Source organism: Anguilla rostrata, chromosome 16, assembly GCF_018555375.3.
Source record: "Anguilla rostrata isolate EN2019 chromosome 16, ASM1855537v3, whole genome shotgun sequence".
Lineage (NCBI taxonomy): Eukaryota > Metazoa > Chordata > Actinopteri > Anguilliformes > Anguillidae > Anguilla > Anguilla rostrata.
The window spans coordinates 35,791,954-35,809,618 of NC_057948.1; the positions used below are offsets into that span (position 1 = coordinate 35,791,954).

The 17,665-nt window shown below is 44.8% G+C and overlaps 1 protein-coding gene and 1 long non-coding RNA gene across 3 annotated transcripts in view; both read left to right on the forward strand.

The window, feature by feature from the left end:
- The window catches only part of LOC135242697 (uncharacterized), a 61,839-nt gene that overhangs the window by 3,294 nt on the left and 40,880 nt on the right, over positions 1-17,665 (forward strand). The gene's annotated exons all lie outside the window — the stretch shown is intronic.
- Positions 15,566-17,665, forward strand: part of LOC135242690 (1-aminocyclopropane-1-carboxylate synthase-like protein 1) — a 74,173-nt gene continuing 72,073 nt past the window's right edge. The window contains exons 1-2 of one of the 2 annotated variants that reach the window (XM_064313875.1): positions 15,566-16,319; positions 17,250-17,512. In XM_064313875.1, coding sequence (XP_064169945.1) covers positions 15,656-16,319; positions 17,250-17,512 — 927 coding nt within the window. In that variant the 5' untranslated portion in view covers positions 15,566-15,655. The remainder of the gene's footprint in view (positions 16,320-17,249; positions 17,513-17,665) is intronic. The other variant, XM_064313876.1, reaches the window with a different exon arrangement.

A 17,665-nucleotide genomic window follows, 5' to 3' on the forward strand; every position in this document is an offset into this window, starting at 1 on the left:
GCTTGCCAGTGAGCTAGGTAGGCTATCCGTGGTTAGCTCACGCATTAGCAATATGAACTACAGGGGAAGAACATCGACTACACTGATGGTCAATCAATCAGAGATGTGTAGGCAACTGGTGATTTGACTAGGCTAATTTTCATATAACTGTCTGGTAGACCTGCTGTTAACCGAACAAGTTATCGTCGTAGGTTTTCGCCACAGTCAGTTAATGAGCCAGTAACTGCTACTAGCTACTCTATCGCCGTTTGTGGTGTTCACTTGCTGGGTGACGCTAGCTGACCGATCGTTCGCAAATCACTTTCTACGGAATAAAAATTAACACTGTCAGCGGTGATTAACAAATCTACCAAGTATTTTAATAACTGATCTGCAGGCGTGTAAATATGACAACGCACTTTGTACAGCAAGTTTTCCACCTGGTGCATGAAGACAAAAATAATGTACATTGAATTTCTAATTATTATTATTTTCTTGCTAGCTTCTAGCTTTGTCACATTCGTGCAGCATAGCCCAGGTAGACATTTACGGAATGTAGCCTACACTACTGACAATCCGTCAAACACGTTTGACAGATGGAATATTTGCCGGTTACGGTTAGCTAGCTAGTCAAATGGCTTGGTAGCCGAAGTTGCGAACTGTTTTAGCATAGGCTACTGGACTACCACATATAGCAAATAAGCGTTAGCTGATTATGCTTTCTGCCAACTAATTATTTGGTTAAGTGGGCTAAAGGAAATAGTAAAAATGACTCGGCTACCGCAAAACTTCAGAGGAGGGTTATTTTATGGTCGTCTAGTGCAGCTGTAAATAGCACACGCTATAATGAAACCACTACAAAATGGAATGCCTGCATTTTCTGACTTCGCACAGGTGGACCGTGGTCGGAGCCGCAATATCAAGGCCAAGAGACGCCACCTCCCACCCCAGTGACCACAGATTGTAGCCCCTACTGTAGCTCAGTCGTCCGCAGTAATCCGGAAGTGACGCAAGCTGTACCTCATTGGTCCAGAACAAATATTGGCGCTGTGCCCAAATGACGCAATAAATCATGAAATCGACCCATGGACAGTCTTAAGACGAATAAAATACACATATTATGACTATTTGTTCTTGTGAGAAAAATTTATTGACTTTGTATTTTGATCGCATTTCTACCGTAGACTTACATGGAAACCGGATATGAAAACACCTATACTGGAGCCATCTGTAGTGGCGCTAGTGAGCAACCAGGAACTACAACACCAGGAAATGAGCTTCAAAAACGAAGTCTGGTTTTGGCCGCTTGGTTCGGCTAGGCTGTACCGGAGCTCCCGTTTTTTTCTCTAATTTTCTTCTCGCGCGATTCAGGAGGCACTCCCGCTTCCGGCCAGTGATTGGCTAATCAGTCCCCACCTCTTAAAGGAACAGGACAGCCTTTTTAACAATAACAGTAGTGTGATTGCCTAAGGCAACCACACTAATAATAATAATAATAATAATAATAATAATAATAATAATAATAATCCTAACAGATACAATAGGGTTCCACCAGCTTCGCTGCTTGGACCCCTAACAATCCTAACAGATACAATAGGGTTCCACCAGCTTTGCTGCTTGGACCCCTAATAACCCTAACAGATACAATAGGGTTCCACCAGCTTCGCTGCTTGGACCCCTAATAAATAATGGCACGCCGCTAGCAGTCACTCCATCTGACGTAGGGATTCATGTCTCCTCTTCCGTCTTGCCCCCCTGATTTTCCTGCCCTTCTCGCAGGCTGCCGCGAGGGGCACTTGTTTGGACTCGCGTACTCATTAATATTCATAGCTTTTCCCAAACCGTCCTTTTCCTAATTTCGCTTGCTGGAGTGGTTTTTTTGGGTACTTTCCCCAGCTCGCGTCCTGAACCGAGCCTTACTGGGGGAAAACCAAGCGGCCAAAACCAGACTTCGTTTTTAGCCGCGTTTCCACCGCAGGAACTATACCCCGGAACTAGGAACCTTTTGAGGAACTCAGTGCGTTTCCACCGCAGGAACTAGGGTCTAAATTTAGTTCTGGGGGCTTTGTTTTACCCCCCAAAACGTTCCTGCTCGGGGGGTAGTACTTTCCGAAAGTACAGGAACCTTTTGGGTGGAGCTTGCAGCGCTGAACATTTCTGATTGGTCGAGTACTCGTAGCATTTGTGTTGTATTTATTTTCCGCCATTACCCGCCATGTTTGAAAATATGCAGCGGCAAACCAATTTATTTTCATAATAACTTCAAATCAAACTTGTATGTTATGCGGCGCAGTAGCCTACTTTTGGTTATAGCCTATCAACGTCTTGGAATTATAACGTGTGCTCTTCTGTTCTTTTCTTGCATTAGTATTCGTTTTATAAAATGCTAAGCATTCGTGCTGGGACAGCATATTACGTAGGCTACCAAAACATTCAAACGGATTAATTCGGTTGCTGAATATTTTCTTCCGGATTTTCTTTGTTAGCCCGTTGTAATTGACTCGAAACGTTTGATACAGTTATGTGAGGTATGCGGTAGTTCTGCATAATTAACATTGGTGATACAATACAAGCAAACTGGAAATCACCTTCCGTACTTTTTATCCGGGTAAAATAACAGGTTAATTCTAGTAATCTTCCCTTTAGCTTTTTCAGACTGCCGTAATTTTACTGCCATTTTTCAATTCCACGAAAAGACCAGGAAGACTATGGACTCATTTATGGTGCATGGTTCGCATCTGGAGGGCACACTTCGCTGCTCGGCTAGCAGTAACTTCGAAGGAAAGCAAACGGTGGCTGTACCACTACTAATTTACATTTTCACGCAAGTCCAAGTTTTCGTTCTATTCTTGTCATTTTGCGATTAGCCTATATGGAATTGACGACGAGAAAGTAATAAAACAGCTAATTGTTTACAACGTGTGCATGTTTTCTGCTGTTAATAAATGTGTTTGAGACGATATATGAAAATCAATAAATACAAAAGTAACCATATATAGTCATTGTTGGTAACCCGTTGTATATAAGTGGAATAAACCCCTCCGGGCTGTCCCGGTTATTAGAAAATAATGTAGGCTACTTCGGTGGTAGTATGGGGTTACAGAAGAAATCATATGACAGATGGACTGACGACAACGTCAGTGGGCTAATTTGCCTAATCTTCGCGGTACTTTAGACCCCGGTGGAAACGCAGACAACCATTGGCTGAAGGAACCTTTTAGTTCCTGGTAAAGTAGTTCCTGGGACTGAAAGTTCCGGGTAATTTTGGTGGAAACGCGGCTTTTGAAGCTCATTTCCTGGTGTTGTAGTTCCTGGTTGCTCACTAGCGCCACTACGGATGGCTCCAGTATAGGTGTTTTCATATCCGGTTTCCATGTAAGTCTACGGTAGAAATGCGATCAAAATACAAAGTCAATAATTTTTTCTCACAAGAACAAATGGTCATAATAGGTGTATTTTATTCGTCTTATGACTGTCCATGGGTCGATTTCATGATTTATTGTGTAATTTGGGCACAGTGCCAATATTTGTTCTGGACCAATGAGGTACAGCTTGCGTCACTTCCGGATTACTGCGGACGACTGAGCTACAGTAGGGGCTACAATCTGTGGTCACTGGGGTGGGAGGTGGCGTCTCTTGGCCTTGACATTGCGGCTCCGACCACGGTCCACTTGTGCGAAGTCAGAAAATGCAGGCATCCCATTTTGTAGTGGTTTCATTATAGCGTGTGCTATTTACAGCTGCACTAGACGACCATAAAATAATCCTCCTCTGAAGTTTTGCGGTAGCCGAGTCATTTTTACTATTTCCTTTAGCCCACTTAACCAAATAATTAGTTGGCAGAAAGCTTAATCAGCTAACGCTTATTAGCTATATGTGGTAGTCCAGTAGCCTATGCTAAAACAGTTCGCAACTTCGGCTACCAAGCCATTTGACTAGCTAGCTAACCCTAACCGGCAAATATTCCATCTGTCAAACGTGTTTGACGGCTTGTCAGTCGTGTACATCCCGTAAATGTCTACCTGGGCTATGCTGCACGAATGTGACAAAGCTAGAAGCTAGCAAGAAAATAATAATAATTAGAAATTCTATGTACATTATTTTTGTCTTTATGCAACAGGTGGAAAACTTGCTCTTCAAAGTGCGTTGTCGTATTTACACGCCTGTAGATCAGTTATTAAAATACTTAGTTGATTTGTTAATCACCGCTGACAGTGTTAATTTTTAGTCGGTAAAAAGTGACTTGCGAACGATCGGTCAGCTAGCGTCACCCAGCAAGTAAACACCACAAACGGCGATGGAGTAGTAGCAGTTAATGGCTCATTAACTGACTGTGGCGAAAACCTACGACGATAACTTGCTTGGTTAACAGCAGGTCTACCAGACAGTTATATGAAAATTAGCCTAGTCAAATCACCAGTAGTCTACACATCTCTGATTGATTGACCATCAGTGCAGTCGATGTTCTTCCCCTGTAGTTCATATTGCTAATGCCTGAGCTAACCACGGATAGCTTACCTAGCTCACTGGCAAGCTGATATGCTAGCTAAGCATATTCGTTTTGCCGAGAAACATACATTGAAGATAACTGAACATAATTGTATTATTAATGTCATACATATAACGTGATTACATGACACAGTACAGTCACGGATGGAAATTAAACTCCGTAAACATTTGATCATATATTTTAAAACATAAGGGCAGACAGTCAGCTAGCCTCAAGTTTGTTCTGCAATCGTTCGTTCAGGTTGATGGGCTTTTACGCATCGGACTGTCAATCACATTGTAAAAATCACAAATCCGCTTAACTCTATGGTTTTGGCTCCAAATCGAGAACATGGCCGCGCCCGCCATTGAGCTTCAAAACGTGTTTTACAGACCCATGAAGAGGCAATGGGTGACGTCACAGTAGCTTTGTCCATATTTTTTACAGTCTCTGGGGAAAACCAAGATTGAAAATGGACAGCAAGCAACGGGATTGCGCAGTGCGAAATCGTTGCGTTAAATTAACGTTAAAACAAAGAATACCGTGCTTGTTCATTATTCATATATATTCATATATATATTCAATATGTCTTTTTATCGTTGCCCGCACTCGAGCGATTTTGTCACAAGAAAAGGCTAAATCTGCCCTTTCAGTCTCTCTGCCTTGCAGTGGTCAAATGACCCTGCACTGAGGTCAGAGATTACACATCCTGACATCTACAACTAGGCTATTAATAGAATCTCCAGGTAAAATAGGAGTCAGCTATGATACGAATTCCTAGTGAATCACGTTTTTATCTGTAATAAAGATGCTTCTTTTTCCCAAGGCACAGTGTGTGCCATAAACTTTGCAGACCTGCATTGCTTCGTGATTTTTTTAAACGAAAGATCATTGACTCTGTGGTGGGTTGTCGCTGTGGGCAGTGTCAGGTCATGTTACACTCCATTGTGCATTCACTTTAGTTTTTGCGGTTTATAAAGCGCGAGTGATTCAGCATACAGTAGCGGTTTTGCCTCCTGACTACAGTCTGTGTGCGCTGGTTTTACCAACACTTCGCCGGAATCTTTCTGCAAGATGTCGCGTCCTCAAGGTATGTTTGTGCATGTGTAGGGGAGAGCGGGGTTGTTTGGCGTGTTGTTTTTTGTTATATTTCTCAGGCGTGTCATGTTAAAATAGTCTAACCAGTACCAACTGAAAGATTAAGATCTCAGCTAAAAAAACAGATACATTTAATGTTCACAAATGATTCCTAAAATGAAATTATTCATCGATTAAGTTTCAGTTTATTGTGCCAACCATGCCCCAACACGGGATTGTTGGCCATGCAGTGGGCTGTGCAACAAAGTAATAAAGCTATAGTTACAAAGAATGAGTGAACACATGAATAATTTAACCATTTAATTCAAACAGAGCGAAAACATAAGCTGAAAGGCTAGCTTTTTAACCTCCCTGGGTGATAGGCCATAATAAATGTCGGCTGACTTGGACAGATACTCAACCTGCTCCCTTTCCAAATCTGGGGAAAATATTTGTCTGTTCCTGATGGAACCAGCAGCTACACCTAGCTCCTTCTTGCCTTCAGTCTCATCCTGGCTGATCTTGTGGCAGTATCTGGTTAGTGTGCGGAATGGTATATTGAACTCCTTCGCTGTACTCCTGATACTTTTGTTTTGAGTCTTCACCTGTCTGACTGCCTCTAGCATAATGTGTGTGTTTCCTCTGTCTGATTTTTTTGTTGAATATTATATAATGCTATTATATGTTGTATGATATATTATTAACCCTATCGCCATCAGGGGTCATAGACATGATTGACACGTTCGACAGACCAGGAACTGCCATAGCCGAAGGTCCATATGCAGGAGCGGGCACCTATGCAGAAAAAGGCTTCACCGACAAGCCAATGGAGCGGTTACCGAAAGCCGGAGCCTACGCCGGTGCGGGAGTGGGGCGCGCGAAGGCCGAGTTCAGCGTGTTCGAGGCCCAAGCGAACGGGCCGAACGCGTCGGCAGGGGCCCACGCGTCCCTGTCTCGTGGGGTGAGCGCGATGGCCGGCGCCGAAGTGGCCAGCGTTTCGGCGGCTGCTGGCCCGGTGAAGGTAAAGGTGGGTCTGGGGTTAAACACCGGAGTGAGCGCCGGTCCCGATGGCCTGGAAGTGCAGTTCCTAGGCACTGGCATAAGGCTCGGTCCAAGTCCAAAAGTATCCGTGTTGGGATCTGAGGTGGAATGCTCCGTTATGTGACTGTCTCTAAGAACGGTCTCCATGACATCACGTTGGTTGCGGTCATTCATGATATTACATTTTATTTGATTAAGCTTTACAGTAATAGTGAACATCCATAAACATTTCTGCACAATGAAAGAATAGAAACCAAAGCAATGTTTTTGTAACCTCTTTTTAATCTTATGCTTGTCTAAAGAATATTGTTCAAGTGCATTTCATATTTATATCAAAGTAATGTTTTTTTAACCTCCTGCTTATCTGTTACCGAAAGTTCATTTTAAATGAATAAAAAAATAAAATACAAACACAATCCAGATTTGTATTGTGTGAATACTGTGGCGCCCTGAGGCCCTATCGGTGCTCCACAGGAGAGCACAAGAAGCACCAGGGCGGCCGGGCCTACCGCCACCGGCGACTGCTGGGACAAGTGGTGAGTGGGCATTACCTTCCGAATATTGGAAGACTTCAGGACCAGGGACAGCAAGCTGCAGACCAGGTGAGCTTCCAAGGATCAGCACCAAGGACAGGGCTGCAGCAGAGTGCAGGTATGTGGAATTTTCCACTCTGCTGCAGCACACCTGAGACCGCTTCAGTTGATTGCCTCACAGAAGGTATAAGGAGAGTTTGTCTGTGCTTTCTCCTGCGCAAACAGGATGTGTGAGGCTTGCGATGTGCTGGAGGTGACTTTGCGTCTCGGCCCATCCTGTTTTCATAAGCGCAATCTGTGGCCCAGGTGTAAGGCGACGGTCCCACTCCCCCCCCCCCCCCCACACACCCGAATCCCTATGAGCTGCCGTTAAAATCCCCTGCTCCGATCAGTACCCTCTGGTTTCCCTGAGCGGAAGAATAACAGCGAGCCATTGGGGAGGAAAGGGCGTTTCCCATAAAAGGAGGAGAGAAGAGACCTCGGGCCTAGCTTTTTGATTTTTTATATATATTTTTTAGATGAACGCTCTTGTGAATCTCGCTCAGATTTATTTATTTTATTTTTTCAAAAAGTCTTTGTTTTCCACCGCGCGTTTCCGCTCCTCACTGGCGACTGCCACGTAAGGGCGTGACGCAGGCAGCGAGAGGCCGAGGCTGAGGCAGGGGATCATGAACAGCCTTATAGCCTAAACTAAATACACACACACACACACACACACACACACACACACACTCACACTCACACACACACACACACACACACACTCACACTCTCACACACACACACACACACACTCCACACACACACACACTCCACACACACACACCCCATCACACTCACACTCACACCACACACACACACACTCACACACACACACACACACACACACTCACACACACACACACACACACACACACACACACACACACACATATACTGTTTACTACGTGGCTAAAAGTATGTGGACACCTGACATCCAAAATCTCATTCAAAATGATGGGCATTAATATGGAGTTAGTCCACCCTTTACTGCTATAATAACCTCCACTCTTCTCGGAAGGCTTTATAATAGATGCTGGAGAATTGCTGCAGGGATCTGTTTCCATTCAGCCAGAAGAGCATTAGTGAGGTCAGGCACTGATTGGGCGATTAGGCCTGGCTCACAGTTGGCTTTCCAATTGATCCAAGAGCTGTTGGATGGGGTTGAGGTCAAGGCTTTGTACAGACCAGTCAAGTTCTTCCACACCGATCTTTGACAAAACCATTTCTATACAGACCCTGCTGTGTGCCCGGGGGCACTATCATGCTGAAACAGGAATGGGCCTTCCCCAAACTGAATCATCTAGAATGTAAATTAATGCTGTATCATTAAGATTTTCCTTGACTGGAACTGAGCGGCCTAGCTCAAACCATGAAAAACAGCCCCAGACCGGGAGGGTCCAGAATCTTTTGGTTATATAGTGTATATTATAGTCCGCTTATGATCCAAGCAAAATGGAGCTGCACAAGTGGTGTAGCGCCCCCTTGTGGCACATTATCACTACAGTTGGTACAGTTGGACTTTTTCACTAGGTTTCCAAATCAAATCAAATCACTATGTTCTCACCAAGTGAGATGTATGTGGGTGGCAGTGTAATATAATGGGTAAGGAACTGGTCTTATAAGCTAACGGTCACAGGTTCAATTCCTGGGTAGGACACTGCCGTTGTACCCTTGAGCAAGGTACTTAACCTGCTTTACTTCAGTATATATCCAACTGTGTAAATGGATGCAATGTAAATGCTGGGTAAAAGTTGTGTAAGTCACTCTGGATAAGAGCGTCTGCTAAATGCCTGTAATGTAATGTAGTTCAGTTTGCATTTGAATAAAATTCCCGTTCTCCTAGGAGAGGAAAGGAGATGCCTGACCCTGACAGGACACTACATTCCTACCTGACCTAGCCTGAGAAACAGTGGGTGGCAAAACTCTGTGGCACGGCACTGGGCGTGACGGTGCAGGCGGGGCGGCACAGAAATGCACAGACCGGAGGTTTCCGGAACAACTACAGAACACAGGTCTGATAAGGTACAATACTCATTATATAACCTTTATCCATAGCCATGAACGTCCAGTCCACACAGTAAGCATAGGAGAAACAGAGAGTGACAACACTCATTTCTTTCTATAGTTTACATGGTCAAAATACTATTATTACTATTTTACTTTACTTTTATTTGAATCTCTAATTGTAGCTGTATTAATTATATTCCGTGCATTACTTGTATTATTACACTGCTTGTTTTCTGCAAGTTTCTTGTTTGCTTTGGCAATATGTACCATGCGTGTTTCCTGCCAATAAAGCACATTGAAAAGAATTTAATTGAGAGTGAGAGAAAGAGAGAGAGAAAAATCCACTGTAAATAAAAAAAAAAAGCTCTTCAAATTCGACAAAATAATCAGATGTTGTCTTGCTTCCGATCCCTTGACTTCTAAAAAGTGCTGGTGGAAGTTCCACTTAGTAGTGTTTGGTCCCAGAAAATCACCCAACTGTCTCGCCAAGCGTTCAGTTAAATATTAAATCCTGAGTGTACAAGTACAGGCTGTGGAAACACCCGTCACCCCTGATGGCAGTGTCCTGCGGGTGGGAGGGGTTGGGGGGTGGGATTGTCCTCGTCTGAACCAGTTTGTGCGAGGCGTGCGCACATTCACCAGAGCTGTCAGTGTCCTGCGGGTGGGAGGGGTTGGGGGGTGGGATTGTCCTCATCTGAACCAGTTTGTGTGAGGCGTGTGCACATTCACGCACAACTCCCACGCTGTCAGTGGACTGTGGGAGTTTAACCCTTTACGGCAGTGGTGTCAAACTCGTGCCATGGAGGGCCGTGTGTATGCAGGTTTTCATTCCAACCAATTAATGCTGCCTTAATTGAGTCCAATTACTCATTCAGCCATATGCGTTTAACTGCATTGAAGCACAGAATATAAGAATTTTTATTTAGACAATGCGGGTCACCATAGACGTCGGGTCACCATTGTGCACAAACCTGCATCCCTAATTCAGCAAATAATTTAACTAATTATATAATCAAGATCTGAGGCTGGAATGAAAACCTGCATACACACGGCCCTCCATGGCACGAGTTTGACACCACTGCTTTACGGTGTAAGATGACAAAATATGTGATTATAATGTTCTTAACTGAACATTCTAATGCCGACGTCGCAATAGCTACTGGTATTTGATAGCAATGGAGTTCTAGAACACTGACTTGAAATGACTGGAACCCCACTCTTCAAAGAGTTAAAACAAGCAGACTGGAAGTGTGTGCTTTGCAGGAGAGTGTGTGCTTTGTAGGGAGAGCGTGTGCTTTGTAGGGAGAGCGTGTGCTTTGTAGGGAGAGAGTGTGCTTTGTAGGGAGAGCGTGTGCTTTGTAGGAGAGCGTGTGCTTTGTAGGGAGAGCGTGTGCTTTGTAGGAGAGCGTGTGCTTTGTAGGGAGAGCGTGTGCTTTGTAGGAGAGTGTGTGCTTTGTAGTGAGAGTGTGTGCTTTGTAGGAGAGTGGCTGATGTGCTTTGTAGGGAGAGGGTGTGCTTTGTAGGGAGAGCGTGTGCTTTGTAGGGAGAGTGCTGTAGAGAGTGTGGCTTTGTAGGGAGAGAGTGTGCTTGTAGGAGAGTGTGCTTGCAGGAGAGTGTGTGCTTTGTAGGGAGAGCTGTGCTTTGTAGGAGAGCGTGTGCTTTGTAGGGAGAGCGTGTGCTTTGTAGAGGGAGGGAGTGTGTGCTTTGCAGAGAGTGTAGGTTTGTAGGAGCGTGTGCTTTGTAGGAGAGCGTGTGCTTTGAGGAGAGCGTGTGCTTTGTAGGAGAGAGTGCTTTGCAGGAGTGTGCTTTGTAGGAGAGGTGTGCTTTGTAGGAGTGGCTTGTAGAGAGCGTGCTTGTAAGAGTGTGCTTTGTAGGAGAGTGTGTGCTTTGTAGGAGAGCGTGTGCTTTGTAGGAGAGCGTGTGCTTTGTAGGAGAGCGTGTGCTTTGTAGGAGAGTGTGTGCTTGTCTGTGCCATGCCGAATTGGCAGGAGATGCAGCAGAAGCTCCACAGGCCTACGGATTCAAGCTGGCCATTCCCGAGTGGAAGAAAATGCAAAGGAAATGAAAAAAAGATCCTTGTCACGGGCATTGACTTGATGTTTCCTTTGTACCTCCAAGTAAACACATTGCAATTTTCATTTTCAATCATGTCGCTTTTGTTTGTTTTTTTTCCAATGAACTTCAATCATGCCTAAGCCTGGAGACACAAGTGAAAATGGGTTGACTGTCAGATAAACTATCCAGCATCTTATCTAGGAACAACTGTGGACACCCTTTAATGAATTAAAGGCTAGAACACCTCTAAAGTGCAGAAATACTCCTTAGGAGTTAGTGCATCTCAATAACACCGTGGGCGCACACAGTTTTCCCCAATGACGCAGAAATATGTTGGAGCGATGTAGTGTTTATCTTTTGGACACTGAGCACTTTGAGCTCGGCCAAGGTCTAATTTGGCTGTATATTCATGAAAGACCGCAGGGACGATGTTGTATCATTGAATCCTGACCAGAGTCTGATTTATTCTGCGCACTTGCTCGTCTCACTGAAGCCTTTCGCAGAGCTGTGCCCTCAGTTAAAGGTCTGCATGGGACAGAAGGAGAGGAGTTCTGTGAGAAGTTATTTTAAGAACGTTCTGTGAGCGTTCTCTTAAGAATATTCTGTGAGGGTTTTTTTAAGAACGTTCTGTGAGGGTTCTTTTTAAAAACATTCTGCGAGGGTTCTCTTAGGAACGTTCTGTAAGGGTTCTTTTTAAAAACATTCTGTGAGGGTTCTCTTAGGAACATTCTGTGAGGGTTCTTTTTAAGAACATTCTGTGAGGGTTTTTTTTTTTAAAAAGAAAGAAAGTTCTTTTAAGGGCTGAGCTGATCCTGCTCTGGGAACTCTAGTTTATTACCACCCCAATTTATCACCGACCGTCCAGCGTGCTGAAGTTCCGGAGTTCTGGTCTGTGTTTGGATGACATGCAGAGACAAACATTTACATTTCCTTTAACATCCCTGATAAAAATAAACTGTGTGATGCAGTTTTGGGTTAGTGGAGACAAGCAGAAAAGTGCACCACTTCACAGGCCTGCCCATCCCACCTCTTTTATCAGCGAGGTGAGAGTTTGACCCAGAGAGCAGAGAATAACCCTCTGAAGAGTGGAGGTTTATTTGAAGTGTTTTTTTTTTCAGAATTCTAAGTCAGTGTTCTAGAACTTCACTGGTGCCATTATTGTTAAGCCAGCATTAGAATGTTCGATTCAGGAACATTCTAATCACATACGTGTGATCTTAACACCTTAATCCTGGCCCACTGTGTGAGCTGTCAGAAATCAGCCGCTGGAGGAATAAAATAAAATATATAGGTTGGATTGTGCAGAAAACAATGACAGCTGTTCACAGCTAATAACTGCTGACAAAAATGTCTACTGTACTTGCTAATCGCCAGTGGAAACAGTGTCTGGTGTATGTAATCAAATGAGATAAAGAATGTACACCCTAAGGAGATACAAGGCATCAGGCAGACAAGGAACTTAAATTGAGACCTCACACCCTTTATTAACTCCAGTAATATATGTCTGTAATTAAAAAGCCTGCGTTTTGAAATCTCTGCGTTCGTCATGAGTCACACGGGCATGTGGGTGTCAAAATATTTGAGTTAAAAAAAGATTAAAATGTATCTTAGGAGTTATTTTGGAGCAGTGTCTGCTGTAACAGCTCATCAGCAGTGTCTGGTTTCATATTAATCCAATGATGTTGCTTGGGGGAGGAAATCAAGTGTTCATGCAGTTTTGTTTTGTCACTGAAGTACGAACAACAGCCCATCATCAAGGGAAAAGATTAGAGACGTTTTGGCTGTGAGAAGACACGAGGGGTAAATCCCTCCATATTAGTTTACTTATATTCATGTTGGCTTCGGACTGTGTCGTTTTTAGAAATTATTTCGTCGTTACTCGGACAATCGACGAGTTTGGGTGCATTGAGGCACTTCATACGAGGGGGAGCAAACGAGCAACACATTTTGCACTGTCTCGCTTGCTCACGCGCTCGCTTGGTTTCCCTGCACTCACCGCCGGTTTGCAAGTGGCTGACACGGACCAGAATTATCCCGGAATAAGGACAGCACGCATGTGCTCATCGCCGGCGGGTGATTCGTAGGAGGCAGAACACCCCTGGCCTCACGTTCAAACTATGTTTTACTTACAGACTACCAAAAACAGTAGTTACATTATGCGCTGCCTTCTTTGTCTGCCTAGAAATGTGGACATTTCAGCCTACAAGAACTCAACTTCGAACTTGAGAAAATATGTGGCGGTAAGTTGTAGGTTAGTTTTGGCTGTGGATAGCTAACTATTTGACTGAGTGGTCATTTATTGTCTTGGACAATCCGTTTGTGAAATATACGCGCATCTGTACCTTCCAAAATAGCTGTGCCTAATACCACACGTGTTCATTACGGCGTTGTCGCCCAATTTAGTACGGTCTGGCTTGATTGACAATTCATTTATTCAGTAGGTGAGAGTATAAGCTTTTTTTGCTTTTGGAATAGCGTTTTATAGGTCAGCGTAACCAAATCTTTTCTCATCATCGCATTCACTTACGCACACTCTGGGGTAGCATTAAAAGACGCTGCACCTAACGAAACGTTGTCAACGATTTTTCGTACTTTCTTGGAAAATACTATTATTATTGAGGACGTCTGGGCATAGCTAAGCCATTTGTTTGCTGATAGCCGAGCTGACATCGTTTTCTGGAGCGAAACAGAAGCAGGACTGTGTCATTGATTTACTGTCCCTGTCTCTATCTACTGAACACAGATAAAATGTTATATTGCTATGTAAGTATTACTGCTCAAAATATTTCGGTTATATACGTTATTTTTGAAATTGAGTGTCTTTAAATAGGTTAGTGGTATTATATAATGTGGATATATCTATAAGCTAACGCTGGTCACTCACCAAGACACCTTCCCAGTTCTCCACTGGTTCTCCTCACACCAACTCAATTTCTCTCCTCTGACCGTTATTCCTTGTAACCCTGGTCTGTGCCTGTTCTCTTGGACGCCTAGCACGCTCGTAATCGTAACGCCGGGCACCCACCGCACGCGTCGCGTATGCGTCGCGTAAACAGCAGGGCGAAGCCGCACGGCGCGACGCGTAGGGTGTCTCCACTGGTTCCGTTTGTGTCGCGCAAAGGCTTGCGTAAAAGCTATATATTCCTAGTAGCTCTCGCAGTCTGCAGTGGGCTTACATCGTGTATTTCACGTTTGTTCACGACTGTTGATTATGGGTTAAGTGAATACTTTGGTGAGAGACCTTTTTCAGTTTGTTAATTTGGTAATATTTCGTTAACTCGTAAATACGTGAGAAAGTAAACGCTTTCAAGAATTACCATAAACTTAAATCGCAACGTAGCCTGCATAACAATCAATCTCAAACTGTATTAATTTATTTGCTTGGTTAACAAGCGTGCCAATTTCATGAAGAATATGTAATGATCATAATAATAATAAATAATCCGTAATCAACCATTGGGAATTCCCGTGTTGTCTTGTCATTCACGTCAAAACATTTATAGGATCATATTTAGTAAAATCAGCTAATCATGAAAAAGACAGTAACAGTTTAATCTTGAAGAGATATGAACACCACAACGCCATGAACACCGGAAGCTTTGAAGTACAAGTGCGATAGGCTACGTCTTTCTGTGGTGTATTTTCAAATTTACCCCACCCCTTCCGCAAAATAAGACAGCGAAACTAAGTTTGCCTTTTCCCCAGGTTCCAGTTATTTATTTATTTATTTTTACAAAACGAAAAGGCTTGTATTTTTTTTTTTTTTTTTGGTGCTTATAAAATATCTGGGAGGTAACTAGGGACACACCCCCAGTAATATAAGGATGAAATATAAATCAGAGCATGTATACCTAGCATTTTAGAGCATATTTCTGTGTATAAACAGGCCATCGTGACGCGCGACAAGCCGAAAAAATAGAACTGAAGCGAAAAACTACGCTTCAGTTCGCTTGTGTCGCGCGAGCTTCGCAGCCGGTACGCGACGCGTTCGCATCTGGTGGAGACGACGTCGCCCGCTGCCGTTGTAATAACAGTACTTCAACTACGCTTCAGTTACGCGCGTAATACGCGCGTAGTGCGCTCGCGGCCGATACGCGTGCGGTGGGTGCCCGGCTTTAAGGCTGTGGTCCGTCATATGCGTTTGCATAAACATTTACAACCGCTTGTGTCAAAACAGAGCATCAACTAGTGTGGCTGCCAACCCAATCAGAAGTTAGGAACGGTACTGGTATTTTCTGTGCTATTTTCCATTGGCTGAACAAAAAAAAAAAAATTTAATTTTTTTTTTCTTAACTTTTGATTGGGTTGGCAAGACGCCCGCCTGCCCATAGCTGCCGCCGGCTTATCCTGGAAGAATCTGATCTGAAACGGTTTAGTCCGGGGCTGGGTGGTGCTGAGATTCGTAGCCAAGAGCCGTCGCGCCGTCTAAAAAATGGACTTTCGCGGTAAAAAGTACGAACGGGGAAGCGACTGGTCCGATCCAGAGGTGGCAGAATTGTTGCACCTGTGGGCGGACGATTCCGTCCAAATTGAGCTGGAGAGTTGTCTGAGAAATCAGCACGTCTTCAATCGGATTGCGGAGGTTTTGCGAGAGAAAGGAATCCTCCGCACCGGGGACGAATGTAGGGAGAAAATTAAGAAGATGAAGTTGGACTATCGGCGCATCAAGGACAATCAAAAGACCGTGCGCGGAGGGCGGACGTGGAAGTTTTATGAAGTCATGGATCGGGTTTTGAATAACCGTCCGCCTGTTTCCTACTCTTCCCTGGGGGGGACTGTCACAGCCCACCAAGTGCTTCAAGGAACACCCGCTTCGGACGCGTTCCTCCTGCACAACATCCCAGCAGCTGCGTTCAGTTCTCCGTCCTCGGGTTCTCTCCTGTTCGGACACCCGCCCAAGCCGGGAGATCTACTGGAGATCAAACGTGAGGACGTTGACTCTGACAACGGGCTGCTGAACTCCGACCCGCAGCCGCCCGAGCTGCTGTACCAGATCGAGCCGGACGCTGACAGTAAATCTCTGGGTCTCGACCAGGAGGATTTGGCGGAGATGGGACGCGGAGAAGGGGTAGCGAACGCCCGCTTCTCCCCCTCAGGTAACGTGAATTTTGTGGTAGAACTAGTCTTTGCTCCGCCTCGCTGCCCCCGCAAAGAAAAAGAAAACTCGGTGCATTAAAAGCTGCTGATTGATAGTATTTGCTTTAGGCAGTACACTCTCAAAACAGATGCTAAAAATAACACACAACGTGTCATTTAACGCACTCCCATGTCTAGTCTACGATAAACATATTTTCCGTTAGTTTCAGCATTGTCAAAAAAGTCTCCCTTTATAACACATACATTTTATATTTGTAACACAAAAGCAGTAACATATGAAATGTGTTGAAAGTAACGCAAAAAGTGTGTTTGGTGTTAACACGTCATTTTTGAGAGTGTAAAAGTTCGTGTCTGTAAAGTCTTTTTTGTTTATTTGATGGCTTGCGAAGCACCTGAAGGGACCTGTTCTGGCCCCCGAGGTCAGTAATGGGTAGCTGCTGGTGTTCTCTTTACATTACATTACATTTATTTGGCAGACGCTTTTATCCAAAGCGACGTACAAAAAGTGCGTTTCATGGTCATAGACAACTGCTAAACACAGGTTCAGTAAGGTACAATACTTATTTTGTACAGCTATTTCTAGCCAAGAACACAGTTCACACAGTGAACACTATTCTGACCTAACCTCTGCAAAGCCAACTAGGCAGAAGAATAAGCTACAGTATTAGGACAAATACCAAAAAGTTCTCTTCTGCCTGATACTAGGCTACAATAGTACGATAATGTCGCTGATTGACCACTGAATAGGACAACCACGTCTGGTTTAAATAAGTCCCCGATTGGAGGTGGAGGAGTGAAAACCGGCAGTATTGCCACCGATGGGCCGATTTGAGTATCTTTGATCCCAGACTAAAGGCAGGCTATGTAACTGCGACATGGAATTCTTAAATAACAGACAGTGTTTGAGTGAATCACCTGGGTTTGCCCAGTGGTCTTTGACCCTTCTTTTCCAGGGTTCAGCGATCAAAACATGCCCGTCGGCTCCGCCTCCTCCCCCTCCTGTCCGCTTGGCTCCGCCCCAAAGCCCGCCCGGCCTCCAGGCCCGGCCGAACCCGAGCGCGACCCCCCAGCGCCCCCAGACAGTGCCTGCCTGTCCTCCCGGGGGCATCGCATGTGCCAGCACCAGGGCATGCTGCAGGAGGGCTTCCTCCTGTACCAGAAGGACAAGCACCACTTCACCAGCAACCGCAACGTAGGTGCCCGCCCCCCATCCCAAACACCGCCCGCCCCCCCATCCCCAAACACCGCCCCGCCCCTCATCCCTAAACACTGTCCTGCCTCTCATCCCCAAACACCGCCCCACCCCCAATCCCAAACACCGCCCCGCCCCCATCCCCAAACACCG